Source organism: Arachis hypogaea, chromosome 1, assembly GCF_003086295.3.
Source record: "Arachis hypogaea cultivar Tifrunner chromosome 1, arahy.Tifrunner.gnm2.J5K5, whole genome shotgun sequence".
Classification (NCBI taxonomy): Eukaryota; Viridiplantae; Streptophyta; class Magnoliopsida; order Fabales; family Fabaceae; genus Arachis; species Arachis hypogaea.
This window is the reverse complement of record NC_092036.1, coordinates 3,570,467-3,582,840: the sequence shown is the minus strand read 5'-3', so window position 1 is coordinate 3,582,840 and position 12,374 is coordinate 3,570,467. Positions and strand designations below refer to the sequence as shown.

General features: G+C 34.9%; 2 protein-coding genes across 4 annotated transcripts; one reads left to right on the top strand and one right to left on the bottom strand.

Annotated features, from left to right (window-relative positions):
* Positions 1-1,553: 1,553 nt before the first annotated feature.
* Positions 1,554-8,530, top strand: LOC112790829 (ABC transporter C family member 3). The gene is made up of 10 exons (XM_025833413.3): positions 1,554-4,327; positions 4,544-4,630; positions 4,739-5,440; positions 5,604-5,768; positions 6,012-6,303; positions 6,402-6,616; positions 7,035-7,340; positions 7,419-7,482; positions 7,846-8,085; positions 8,187-8,530. The coding sequence occupies exons 1-10, from the start codon at positions 1,967-1,969 to the stop codon at positions 8,297-8,299; spliced, it is 4,545 nt and encodes a 1,514-aa protein (XP_025689198.1). The 5' UTR covers positions 1,554-1,966; the 3' UTR covers positions 8,300-8,530.
* Positions 7,787-11,430, bottom strand: LOC112790833 (uncharacterized). Of its 3 annotated transcripts, XM_072235700.1 has the most exons (4): positions 11,207-11,430; positions 10,384-11,098; positions 9,482-10,231; positions 7,787-8,442 (listed from the first exon to the last, which is right to left on the bottom strand). In XM_072235700.1, the coding sequence occupies exons 2-3, from the start codon at positions 11,030-11,032 to the stop codon at positions 9,483-9,485; spliced, it is 1,398 nt and encodes a 465-aa protein (XP_072091801.1). In that variant the 5' UTR covers positions 11,033-11,098; positions 11,207-11,430; the 3' UTR covers positions 7,787-8,442; position 9,482. The 3 variants fall into 3 exon arrangements, with proteins under 3 accessions (XP_072091801.1, XP_025689212.1, XP_025689204.1); XM_025833427.3 differs by having other exon boundaries at positions 10,384-11,421; XM_025833419.3 differs by lacking the exon at positions 7,787-8,442 and having other exon boundaries at positions 9,241-10,231.
* Positions 11,431-12,374: the final 944 nt, after the last annotated feature.

Below are 12,374 nucleotides of genomic sequence, written 5' to 3'. Positions count from 1 at the left end.
TTAAAAGTAAAAGTTTTATTAAACTAAGCCTAAATGATGTCGTTTCGTTTTGGCACTTAAATAAGGCAAAAACCAGGGATTTTATGAGAATAAGGAGAGATTAAATGGTTTGCACATCGTATAAATTCTTTTTCGTCTTCACACTTTTAAGTTGTTTAAGTGACAAAACGAAACGACGTGATTTAGGGTTTGTTTGGGTGAACTTATAAGAAAAGATTTTTTTTGAGTTATCTTCTTTTAAAAGATTTTATGGAAAAATAAAAGTAATTTTATGTTTGGGTATTTTATGCAAAAAGATCTTTTTATTTATCGATTATGTTTTGGCATAATAATATAAAAGTACTTTTTTGTTTATTTATTATATGAAAAATATCTTTTTTTTAAGAAAAAAAACTTTTAAAAAAAGATATAAATTATAGTTTCTCAAAAAAAATGTTTTTTTTTATTTTTCTAATGTTTTTATTTTTACTACTAAAAATTTTTTAAACACGCTAAAAAATAAAAAATATATTTTTCATTGAAAATTTTTTTTTAATCAAAATAATAGTATAATCAAAAAGTACTTTGTTAATTTAGTGCTAGAAAGAATCTAAGAATTAATATAATGTCCAAAATTAGATTTTGAAAACTAGTATAATAAATTTTAGATTTAAGAAACTAAAATGGTAAAAACTATTTGAAAATCATTCTAGAGATTTAGTATAAAATATTTATGTATTTCTCTTTAAAGTTCAAGTAATTATTGTTAAAAAAATTTATGTGTTTGATTTTTTTGTCTTTTAAAAAATTTAAGTATTCATTTAAAAAAAAATTGTGTTTATCGTTAAAAATTTTTTAATTTCTGCTTTAACATAAATAAATTTTATGCTTATTTTTTTTATAAAATTTATGTATTTATTATTAATAAATCTTTATATTTGCTTCTTATTTTTCTTTTAAAAAATGTATGTTTATTTTAAAACAAAATTTCTGTATTTATGTCACAAAAAAAGGATATTTCTTTAAAGTAAATAATAATAAATAGGATACAATAGAATAAAATTTAAACTCAACTCTAATTTTACCTTTGGATTTAAACTCCTTAATCCAAATGCTATATGTATTTAAAAATTTTCAATCTAATTCTATTTAACCTAATGTGTAAAAAATAAAAATAAATTTATTTTCATTCAAACATAATGTCTAGTCTTTTCATATTTCATAATATTAAATATTTTTTTTCTAAAGACGGTATTCATCTAATGGTACATCTAATGGTACGTGGTCGAAAATGATCGTTGAGAAATATGGTCAGCATTTTTTAACGGGTTAAGAATTTCTATTGATACAGTCCACCATGTTCAAAAGTCGTTATGATTCTAAGGGAGAAGACAATCACAAAAATAACTCTAAGACCATGCGTCTTTAATTCTAGAACAATCGATCAAACAATGAGTGACTGTTTCCGTTGCTTCATAATATTAAATATTATTTATGTATAATTAGCAAATTAAATTATTAGTTTATTAGCGCTAAGTATTTGGAAAAAAAACTTTCCATTTTATGAATTTTCCAACACATGGAAGACTTTCCTTTTCTTTTTCTTTAAGGAGAAGAAAGAAAGAAAGAAAGATAGAAAACGCAACCTACAAAGTTGGCGCTACTCTCCTGGAGTGAAGAGTAATGCGGAAACGTATTGCGTCGAAAGCAACGACAACGTGATCATCTTCCCATCATTGCTTCATTCATCTCCAACGGCATTCATCAATTTTCTGACGTCATCTTTTCCTTCTCTTCAGTATTTCCTTCCAAACTCAAACCTCTCTTTACTCGTCACTTCTCTCTTTAATAACTTCCACTCTTCCACTTTGGACCAAAAGTCAACAAGTCAACCATTTCCACTGAAAAATCTTCTCCTCCTTCTTCGTTTTGCTTCACAGTAAGCTTAGGTACTCAGTTTCTCTAATCTCACTATTCCTCCATAATCATGCACCTTGCAACTGTTGATGATATTCTCCTCCAACCGCTTTTCACGCGTTATGTATCTGCTTCGTTGAACCTAATTCTGTTAATTGCGCTGCTTCTGTCATGGATATGGGAGAAAGTTCATGCGAATGTGAACCATAGAGAAAACAATGAAAGAATTCGATTACGTAGTGATGGATTCTTGTACTTCAAACAAGGTCCACTTTTTAGCTTAGCTATTTGTGTGTTCAACCTTGTGCTGTGCTTGCTAACCTACTTTTACTTGTATGAAAATGATGGTGGTACTGGTTCCTCAAACGAAGTTATTGTTGCAATTTCTGATTTTGCTCTTAGATCACTTGCTTGGGCTGTTGTTTGTGGTTATTTGCAATTTGGAAGCTCCGGTTCTTGGGGACATTTCCCCTCAAGTTTCTTGAGGATTTGTTGCTGGGTATATGCTGTTGTTTCCTTTTGTTGCATTATAATAGACTTTATAATCTATGAAAAGCAAGCTTTCTTGCCGATTATGTATCTTGTTTCCGATATAAGTGCTTTTATTAGTGCTTTATTTCTGTGTTATTTGGGGTTTCCCCGAAACCATGTTGTTAAGAATGCCCCTCTTGAAGAAGCCCTTTTGAATGATGAATCTTTGGTGAGGAACGGTTGTAATCGCAATGAAACCAGAGGAGATGGAAATTCATTGAGCTATTACAATGCTGGATTCTTTAGTTTTCTTACATTCTCTTGGTTGAGTCCATTGATATCTCTAGGCAATAACAAGGCTTTAGATATCGAGGATCTTCCTGTTCTTCATATCAATGATAGTGCCTATGGGGCTTTTCCAAATCTTAGGGACAAGCTTGAGTCACAATGTGGTGATGATGGGAAAGTAACCACTTTTAAGTTGGTTAAGGCAATGTTCTTGTCAACATGGCAGCTGATCTTACTGTCAGCCTTATTTGCATTCGTGTACACTTGTGCTTCTTATGTTGGTCCTTATTTGATTGATTTCCTTGTTCAATACCTCAATGGGGAGCAAATGTTTGAAAACGAAGGCTATGTTTTGGTATTGGCATTTGCTGTTGGTAAGTTTGTGGAGTGCCTCTCGCAGAGACATTGGATGTTCAGGTTCCAGCAGATTGGGGTTAGGATACAATCAATGTTGGTGGGGACGATCTATGCTAAAGGTTTGAAGCTTTCGTGTAAATCGAAGGATGCTCATAGTAGCGGAGAAATCGTGAACTTGTTGACTGTTGATGCTTCAAGGGTTGGTGAATTTTGTTGGTACATGCATGATCCATGGGTGGCTGTTTTGCAAGTTGCTTTGGCCTTGTTGATTCTGTATCGGAGTGTTGGGCTTGCTTCAATTGCTGCTTTTGTTGCCACCGTAATTGTGATGTTGCTAAACATGCCAGTGGCATCATTGCAAGAAAAATACCAAAATAAGTTAATGGAGTTCAAAGACAAACGAATGAAGTCAACGTCTGAGATCTTAAAGAATATGAGGATTCTGAAACTGCAAGCTTGGGAGATGAAGTTCTTAGAGAAGATCATTCAGCTTAGGAAGGCTGAGGAGATATGGCTAAAGAAATTTGTCATTGGTTCAGTGATTATTAGATTTCTCTTCTTTAATGCCCCAACTTTTGTTGCTGTGGTTACTTTTGGTACATGTGTTCTTATGGGCATACCACTTGAATCAGGGAAGATCTTATCTGCACTCGCAACTTTCCGAATTCTTCAAATTCCCATATATAGCCTCCCTGACACAATTTCAATGATAGCACAAACTAAGGTCTCACTTGATAGGATCACATCATTTCTTTGTCTAGATGACTTGCAAGCCAATGCAGTAGAGAAACTTCCGCATGGTAGTTCTGATTTAGCAGTTGAAGTTATAGATGGAAATTTCTCATGGGATTCCTCTTCCTCTAGTACTACTCTGGCGAACCTAAATCTCAAAGTTTTTCATGGCATGAGGGTTGCTGTTTGTGGCACTGTTGGATCTGGAAAGTCAAGTTTACTTTCTTGTGTGATTGGTGAAGTCCCAAAGCTATCTGGGACCATTAAAGTGTGTGGAACAAAGGCTTATGTTTCTCAGTCGCCATGGATACAAAGTGGTAAGATAGAAGATAACATACTATTTGGCAAAGAGATGGACAGGGAAAAGTATGAGAAGGTACTAGAAGCATGTTCCTTAACAAAAGACCTAGAGGTTCTATCATTTGGTGACCAGACTATTGTTGGTGAGAAAGGAATCAATTTGAGTGGTGGACAGAAGCAAAGATTACAAATAGCTCGCGCTCTTTACCAAGATGCTGATATATACCTGTTTGATGACCCTTTCAGTGCTGTGGATGCTCATACAGGATCTCATCTTTTTAAGGTCTTATTTTTCTATACTTTGAATTCTTTTGCTTTTAGTGCAATTATTTCTAATCCCCGTATAAATTCTGTCATTGTTGCTTGCATTGTTGATCAAGTAGAAATTTCTGAAATATTGATCATATGTTTATTGTTAATTAAGTACAAATTTTTGAAATATTGATAATATGTTTGCACAAACGTTATCTGATTTTACATGACTGCTTTATTGCTTTAGGAGTGTATACTCGGCCTTTTACAAACAAAAACTGTGATATACATTACTCATCAGATAGAGTTCTTACCTGATGCTGATCTAATATTGGTGAGTTATTATTATTATTATTTTCTTTTACAGGTTCTCATGTTCATGAATTCACATTTAATTTACTTCTCTCTGACTTTTTGTCTGTCTTGCTTATAATTTATTTAGGTCATGAAAGATGGAAGGATAACTCAGTCTGGAAAATACAATGACATTCTCAAGTCAGGCACTGATTTTATGGAACTCGTAGGGGCACATCAGGAAGCTTTGTCTTCAATTAAATCTTTAGAGAGAAGGACTTCAAGTAAATCTTTAGAGAGAAGGCTTTCGAGTAAATCTTTTGAGAGAAGTCCCACGTCTAAGACATTAGGTCTCACCGTGGAGGATAGTGATTCACTAAGTTCTTTTGGAGAGCAAGACTTGGAAAACATTGATGATCAAAATGGTAAACCAGACGAAATAGTTGATAAAAAAGGCCAACTTGTTCAAGACGAAGAACGAGAAAAGGGTAGAGTTGAGTTTAAAGTCTACTGGAAATACATGACAACAGCATATGGAGGTGTTCTTGTACCCTTCATATTACTTTCACAAATACTTACTGTAGCTTTGAATGTTGCGAGTAATTACTGGATGACTTTGGCAACTCCAGTTTCTGCAACTGCAGAAGCTGCTGTTGGAAGTGTTACGCTTATGGCTGTCTATGCTGCTTTAGCAATTGGAAGTTCCATTGGCAACCTTGTCAGATCAATGCTTACTGTGATATCTGGATATGTGACTGCAACCATACTCTTCAATAAATTGCATATGTGCCTTTTTCGAGCACCAATGTCATTTTTTGATGCCACCCCAAGTGGGCGAATCCTTAATAGAGTATGTCCTAATAATTGATAATGCTTTGCTTGCTATTTTTGAGGAGACAAGTTCTTTGCTATATCAGAGTTTTGTTGATTACCTTACCTTTTTGATGTATCTCTTCTTTTTAATTCTTGAATAGAATTGTTTGTCTAAACTTTAGTTCTGATTTTTGTTGTAGGCTTCAACAGACCAAAGTGCAATAGATATTAACATTCCAAATATATTATGGGCAGTTACCTTCAATCTGGCTTTTGTCTTGGGAAGTATTGCAGTGATGTCTCAAGCTGCATGGCAAGTGTTTATTGTATTTATTCCGGTGGTCGCAGCATGCATTTGGTACCAGGTAGTTTTCTAAATTAGCTCAAAACGAACCTGATGTTTATTTTTATTCTTATTCCTCCTCCATGTTTTTCTGAAGTACGTTTACATCATGAATCAAATGTTTAAAAGTGCATTGAATTTTATTGCTTGTTCTCGAAAGTTCTTAGACGTAGAAAAAGAAAAATGCATATGAATCTTACTGATGATATTGTACAAAACATAGCAGTATGTATGGTAAAAATATAAGTAAGTTGATATTGTGCAGCAATACTATTCAGCATCGGCACGGGAATTGGCACGGTTAGTTGGTATATGCCAAGCTCCAGTAATACAACATTTTTCTGAAACCATTTCTGGATCAACAACCATAAGAGCTTTTGAGCAAGAATCAAGATTCGGTGACATAAACATGAAATTGACGGATAGATATTCCCTACCAAAGATGTTTTCTGCTATAGCAATGGAATGGTTGTGTTTCAGATTGGATATTTTATCCTCCATCACATTTGCGTTCTGTTTGATTTTCTTGGTATCTTTTCCAAATGCAATTACTCCTGGTGAGTTGTTCAAAATTCAAATTACATACATACAACAATCCTTGTGACACTTTGGAAGGAAACCTCATTTTACTAATTCACCTTTATCTTTTGTCAAGGCATTGCGGGGTTGGCTGTGACGTATGGGCTCAATTTAAATTCACAAGTGGTTAATATAGTTTGGTTTCTTTGCCAATTGGAGAACAAAATTATATCTGTAGAAAGAATTTTTCAATACACCTCCATCCCAAGTGAACCTCCTCTTGTCATAGAAGACAACCAACCTGATCCTTCATGGCCACCATTCGGGGAGGTTCATATCCAAGATCTACAGGTACCCACAAAGAGTTACTCACTTGTTTTGTTTCAAAGCGACTGCAACTACTCGTCATGAATCATCTCTCTTAAAAGTTTTAAAATTTTTTGTAGAAGCATATGAATGAGTTTATATCTTAACAACATGTGCTCTTACACATGTCCCTTATGGCTTGATGCACTGGCAATGTACAGTTCCTCCTATTTTGTGATGAAATTCGACCTTTTTTTATCTATAAAAATCAGTTTAACAAGGATGGGTATTTAGATTACTTGGCTGTAGAGAACTAGGATCATGTTCTTGACTGTTTCTCTCAAAAACTTAAGCTATTATTGCGGGGTCACATGGATGACTTTTTGTGTTGACTATACTGTTATTTGGTTCATGACTTTTATGTGGTAGAGTGAGATCATTAATTAGACTTTGTGTGATTTAGGTCAGGTATGCTCCTCACTTACCACTTGTATTACGTGGACTTACTTGCACTTTCGCTGCTGGAGCAAAAAATGGCATTGTGGGAAGAACTGGAAGCGGGAAAACAACTCTAGTGCAAACACTTTTCCGGCTTGTTGAGCCAGTTGCTGGAAAAATATTGATTGATAGCATCAATATATCTTCAATTGGAATTCATGATTTAAGATCCAAATTAAGCATTATTCCACAGGATCCAACAATGTTTGAAGGGACTATAAGGAACAACTTAGATCCACTGGAAGAATACACAGATGAACAAATTTGGGAGGTAATATGGTTTGCCTTTGACACTTTGAAGAACTGATCTTTTTATTAACATACTAATATGCTTCGGAAAATATTTTAGGCTTTAGATATGTGCCAACTTGGAGATGAAGTAAGGAAGAAAGAAGAGAAGCTGGACTCCATAGGTTTGACTTCTCAAAACCTAAAAGATGAATAAGATCTTACAAGTCAAATTGTTATGTATATTTATAGCAAGAATATATTATAATCCTTTTTGTTGTTAATATTTGTCACGGTATATGCACATTGATTAAGAAGCACATTATCAATATTTGACTATAAATTTGTTTACTTAATAACTAGTTTATGGTGTAAATGCTTTGTTGTTTATTGTGCTTAACATTGTGTGAAGGGTACATTTGGAAAATGCTTAATAGATGTGACATTGAAATATGAGAACAATGGATATATTGAACTAAGTTACAGATATTGTGAATCAAAATAATTATTATATTATATTATATTGCATAACATTATGAATTCTATAGTTACCGAGAATGGCGAAAATTGGAGTATGGGTCAAAGACAGTTGGTCTGCCTTGGCCGCATCTTACTAAAGAAAAGCAAGATCCTAGTGCTTGACGAGGCTACGGCATCAGTTGATACAGCCACAGATAATATTATTCAGCAAACAGTTAAGCAGAATTTTTCAGGCTGCACAATAATTACAATTGCTCATAGAATAACTTCAATCCTTGACAGTGACATGGTTCTGTTTCTTAACCAAGGCAAGAATCACTTACCTTCTCTTTCGTTGCCTTTCTCTTTTTTGTTTGCCATACTTTTTCTCTTGCCGGGAACATGAGTTATGTTAATATTGATCCTTCAGGACTTATTGAGGAATATGATTCACCAAAAAAGTTGCTTAAGAACAAATCTTCAGCTCTTGCTCAACTAGTTGAAGAATACACTCGAAGGTCAAACTCTGGTTTTGAAAGTTGAGACACCAGTGAATTGAACCTTGTGTGGAACCAAATGTCCCGTGGCCTATATTTTAGTGATCTTCACATATTTCATTGTTGTTGAGACTTGTATAGGAATGGATCAATGGAACTTATCTTATGTCATTGAATGAATGCTTATGGCTGTAGTAGAAACGTAGAATGAGTAAAAATTCTATTTTATGTATTGTTAATTAAAAATAAATTTATAGTAGTGACATATGTTAAACCATATACACGTTTATCACATATGTATGGTGAATGAAAAATTGAACTAAGATCATAACAAAGCTAAGTAAAATGACTATCGGTTCCAACTCTTGATCACAAAAATTCTGACTGAGTTTATGAAAATCCTTAATACAATACAATACCCATAACAAACACAATATAAGACATTACATATATCCTTCTACACTTCTTGAGTCACCACTCTAATATTGCTATGAAGATCATCAGTGATACATTACAATATTACATGCTTTGCGCACCAAAACATCCACATATTCTAATACCCTCTATACTATACAAACCTATCAAAACCAAACTTGTTAGTATAAAAACTAACATTGTGGGGGGTCGAAGTTCACAATTGAAACCAAACTCCTGTTCATATAATTGGTTTACATGTCCTGGTTTTATTGATTACACAGTATATTAATGTATCAAACATCTTAGTGAAATGACATATTAAGTTAGGATCAAATTTTCATGTACCTCAATGTGAGTTCTACAATGTTGTTCTGTCATTAAAACTGCTTGATTCTTACGATAACTACCTTAAAAGGTAATATTTATTTAGTGTGATCCATCATTCAAATAACAAGAAAGCACCAGATTTCCTCATCCTTAGACAATAGCAGGTGAAATTTTGGCACCAAAACTATACAAATTCAAGCATTTTCAAGCACCTACAAATTCATGCATTTTACCATAAGTACATGGTTCTACAATCATCTTTCTTTGTTTATTCTTTCATAAACATCTTGAAATGTACAGTAGCAAGATATAAAGATTGTCTTCTTTCTATTCTATACATGGAAATTTCTCTCTTGAGAATGCAGGGGAAAAATAACCCCTCTCCTCATTCTCATGACAATATACATCTATACCATACTATATAATTTATATTTATACAACTAGAGATTCAAACTACTATGAAACACAGAGATCGAAACAAAACCTTAGGTTATTTGATCTGAATTCCAAGCGGGAAGATCAATATTCATTCTTTCCACAGGAGCACGCTCATTCGTTTCACGAAGTTGAGCCAGCCGATTCTGCATGCTTCTGAATGAAGGAACATCAATTATATGAGATACACTATCATGGTACAATGGATCTTCATAAAAATTGACAAGAGCCTCAGCTGCATTATCCCTTAGTTCCTCAAAATCATCATGCAACAAGTCAATGAAGATTGGAACCACCCCAGCATCGGAAAGTGCAATTCTATTCACCCTATCATAGCTCATCTGAGAAAATGCACCAGAAACATTCTCCTTTACGTCATTGCTTCCACTCCCCAAAAGCTCAACAAGTACCGGAATCACGCCTGAATCGCGCACCACTGGTATTGAGTGGTTGTAAGTTGATAGATCCCACACCACATTAGCAGCTGCAGCCTTCGCCTCATTATCACCATCTCTCATAATCCTTACTAAGTGCCCAACAATTTCGATGGCGTTAGCCTCATCAACAGCCAACACGCAAAATGCATCCTCCGCGATGTCCTTACCAGAAGGATCGCCCCCTTCAAGAAGCTCGGAATAAAGGGGGATAGCCCCAGCTTGAGCAATTGACCTAATGCAATCAACATGAGCAGAGATCACACCAAGAGTATTCCCAGCCACAAGCTTCGTGGTGTGATCTCCGCTGCAAAATAGCTCCACAACTGGGAGTATTGCACCCAATTCAACAACAGCCCGCCTACCTATGTTGCACAAACACAGACAATTATTTAATACAACACAATACGATGCGTAAATACAACAATCTAATGATAGCATCAATCACAAATTTAGCAAGTATTTGATGCAGACACATAATGAAGTATTTGTAATTTGTGCAATCATAGTCGCCTACCTTCTCTTGTAACTCCAAACATTCCAATTGCTTGACATGCCCTCTCTCTGGAGACCATACTACCAACACCAACAGCCTCCACAACATAGTGAAGAGCATCAAGCCTAACTATTTCCCTCCTAACATTGCGCCGCAGCGCCAACAAACTCAGAATCTCCAGCAAATACCTTCGAATTCCCCGATCCTCGCAAGAACTCAACTTATCTACAATGATACCTAACCCACCAGCAGTAGCAACAACAGCCCTACTTGTGTTACAAAAACCAACCACAACCAACAAGCATTTCACAAGAACTTTCAGAAACATCCCATCAGAATGAGGCAACAAATTCAGAAGCAATTGCGCAGCATCGTTTGCACCCATTTGAGTTACCAACTCGTCACTCCTGCAAGCTATGCACTTCAAGCAATAAGCTGAAGCCATTTGAAGAGAGAAATTGGCAGAATCAATTGAACGGTTATTGTGGCCAAGGATCTCCATAAGAAAGGGTATGGTGCGAGCCAATACATGTTCAGGGGCGTGTTTGGAGTAACGAGCAAGCATGGACATGGCTTTGATTCTCTTGGACTTGGTCCCTGTGGCTATTGCATTCTGAAACTTTCTCAGTTCATTTTCCCAATCAATGTCACCACTTTCACTTTCATACATTTTTCTTCTCTCTCTTGTTTTTTTCCCCAAATGACTTGGAACTTCAAGCCCAAATTAATTGTGGGACTAATAGAAAAAGTACCGATGAAATAACACAATCAAAACCTTCATAAAGTTCTAAAGATAGAGAAGGGCCTGAATTGAAGAGCAATGAATTGAATTTAGGTATCATACCTCTGGAAAATCGAAATTGCGATGAAAATAATGGTTGGTGCTAACGAAACCCAACTGAAGCAACGGTTCAGGAAAAGAAGAGGTTCGGTGAGCCATTCTCGGACTCTCAGCAGTGTTTAAAGGGAAAACTCACGTGCAGTTTCCGTCGAGTTGTTTGCTGTGAATCTTGATTTGACATGTTGGGACCAAAATTTTATGGACTAAATTTTTAAAGTGATTTTTGTGATTGATGTTGTACATTAAAATAGTTGTTAAGATTTTAATTGTATTAGTTATATTTTTTATATTAAAAAAATGTATTATATTAGTCTTTGACATATTTTTTGATGATGTGAATCTTTGGTAACACGTGTTATCTCATGGTTTGTTTACGTGTAACGGTATAATAATGTGTCGATCAACAACACGAGATATGCTGACGTGGATAATTATGTCACATGTCACAATATTATTTTGTCACGTGTCGGATTATAGTATGTGTCACAATGTTATTTGTTCACATGTCATCTACTATGTCATCACTATATATGCACTAGATTAGTCTCTTACTTTGCATTAAATAATTTATTTTAATCCCTGAAATTGAATGTCGTGCATTAAATTAGTCCCTTTATGAATTTTTTTCTCATTTTTTTTATAAATTCAATTGATCACAGCACAAGTGCGTTAAAGAACGAGTGCTTGACCCAATTTGGTACTGCTCTTGGCCGAATGACCACAAAGAAAGCAGAATCAAGTTGTCATGGTTCCGAATCTTAAAGTGGCGCCAATATTTGACTGATCGAGTAAGTAGGAAAATTTATGTGAAATGTCATATAATGTGTCTATTTAGTACGACATTATTTAGTGACAAGTATGGAATAAGTTTGGCATTTATAGGAGCCTCAGCCTCAGCTCTCTTCCTTGTGAACAACGCATTTAACCTGTAAAAAATTGTCTTAATAAGGGCTAGCTGTGACGGGAAGATTGTGTTCCTTTTTCAATACTTTGTTAATGCACTCTACTAGGTTGGTTATGACCCCAGCGATATCCACCATCATATGCCAAGGCATACTGTTGTCGAGGGATATTGTCCAGCTAGTGCTTGTAAGCCTTTTCCCGCTCACATAATCTCTGGTAATACATATTGAATTCATTGATTGTTTTAGAATAGCCTATGTTGACAATT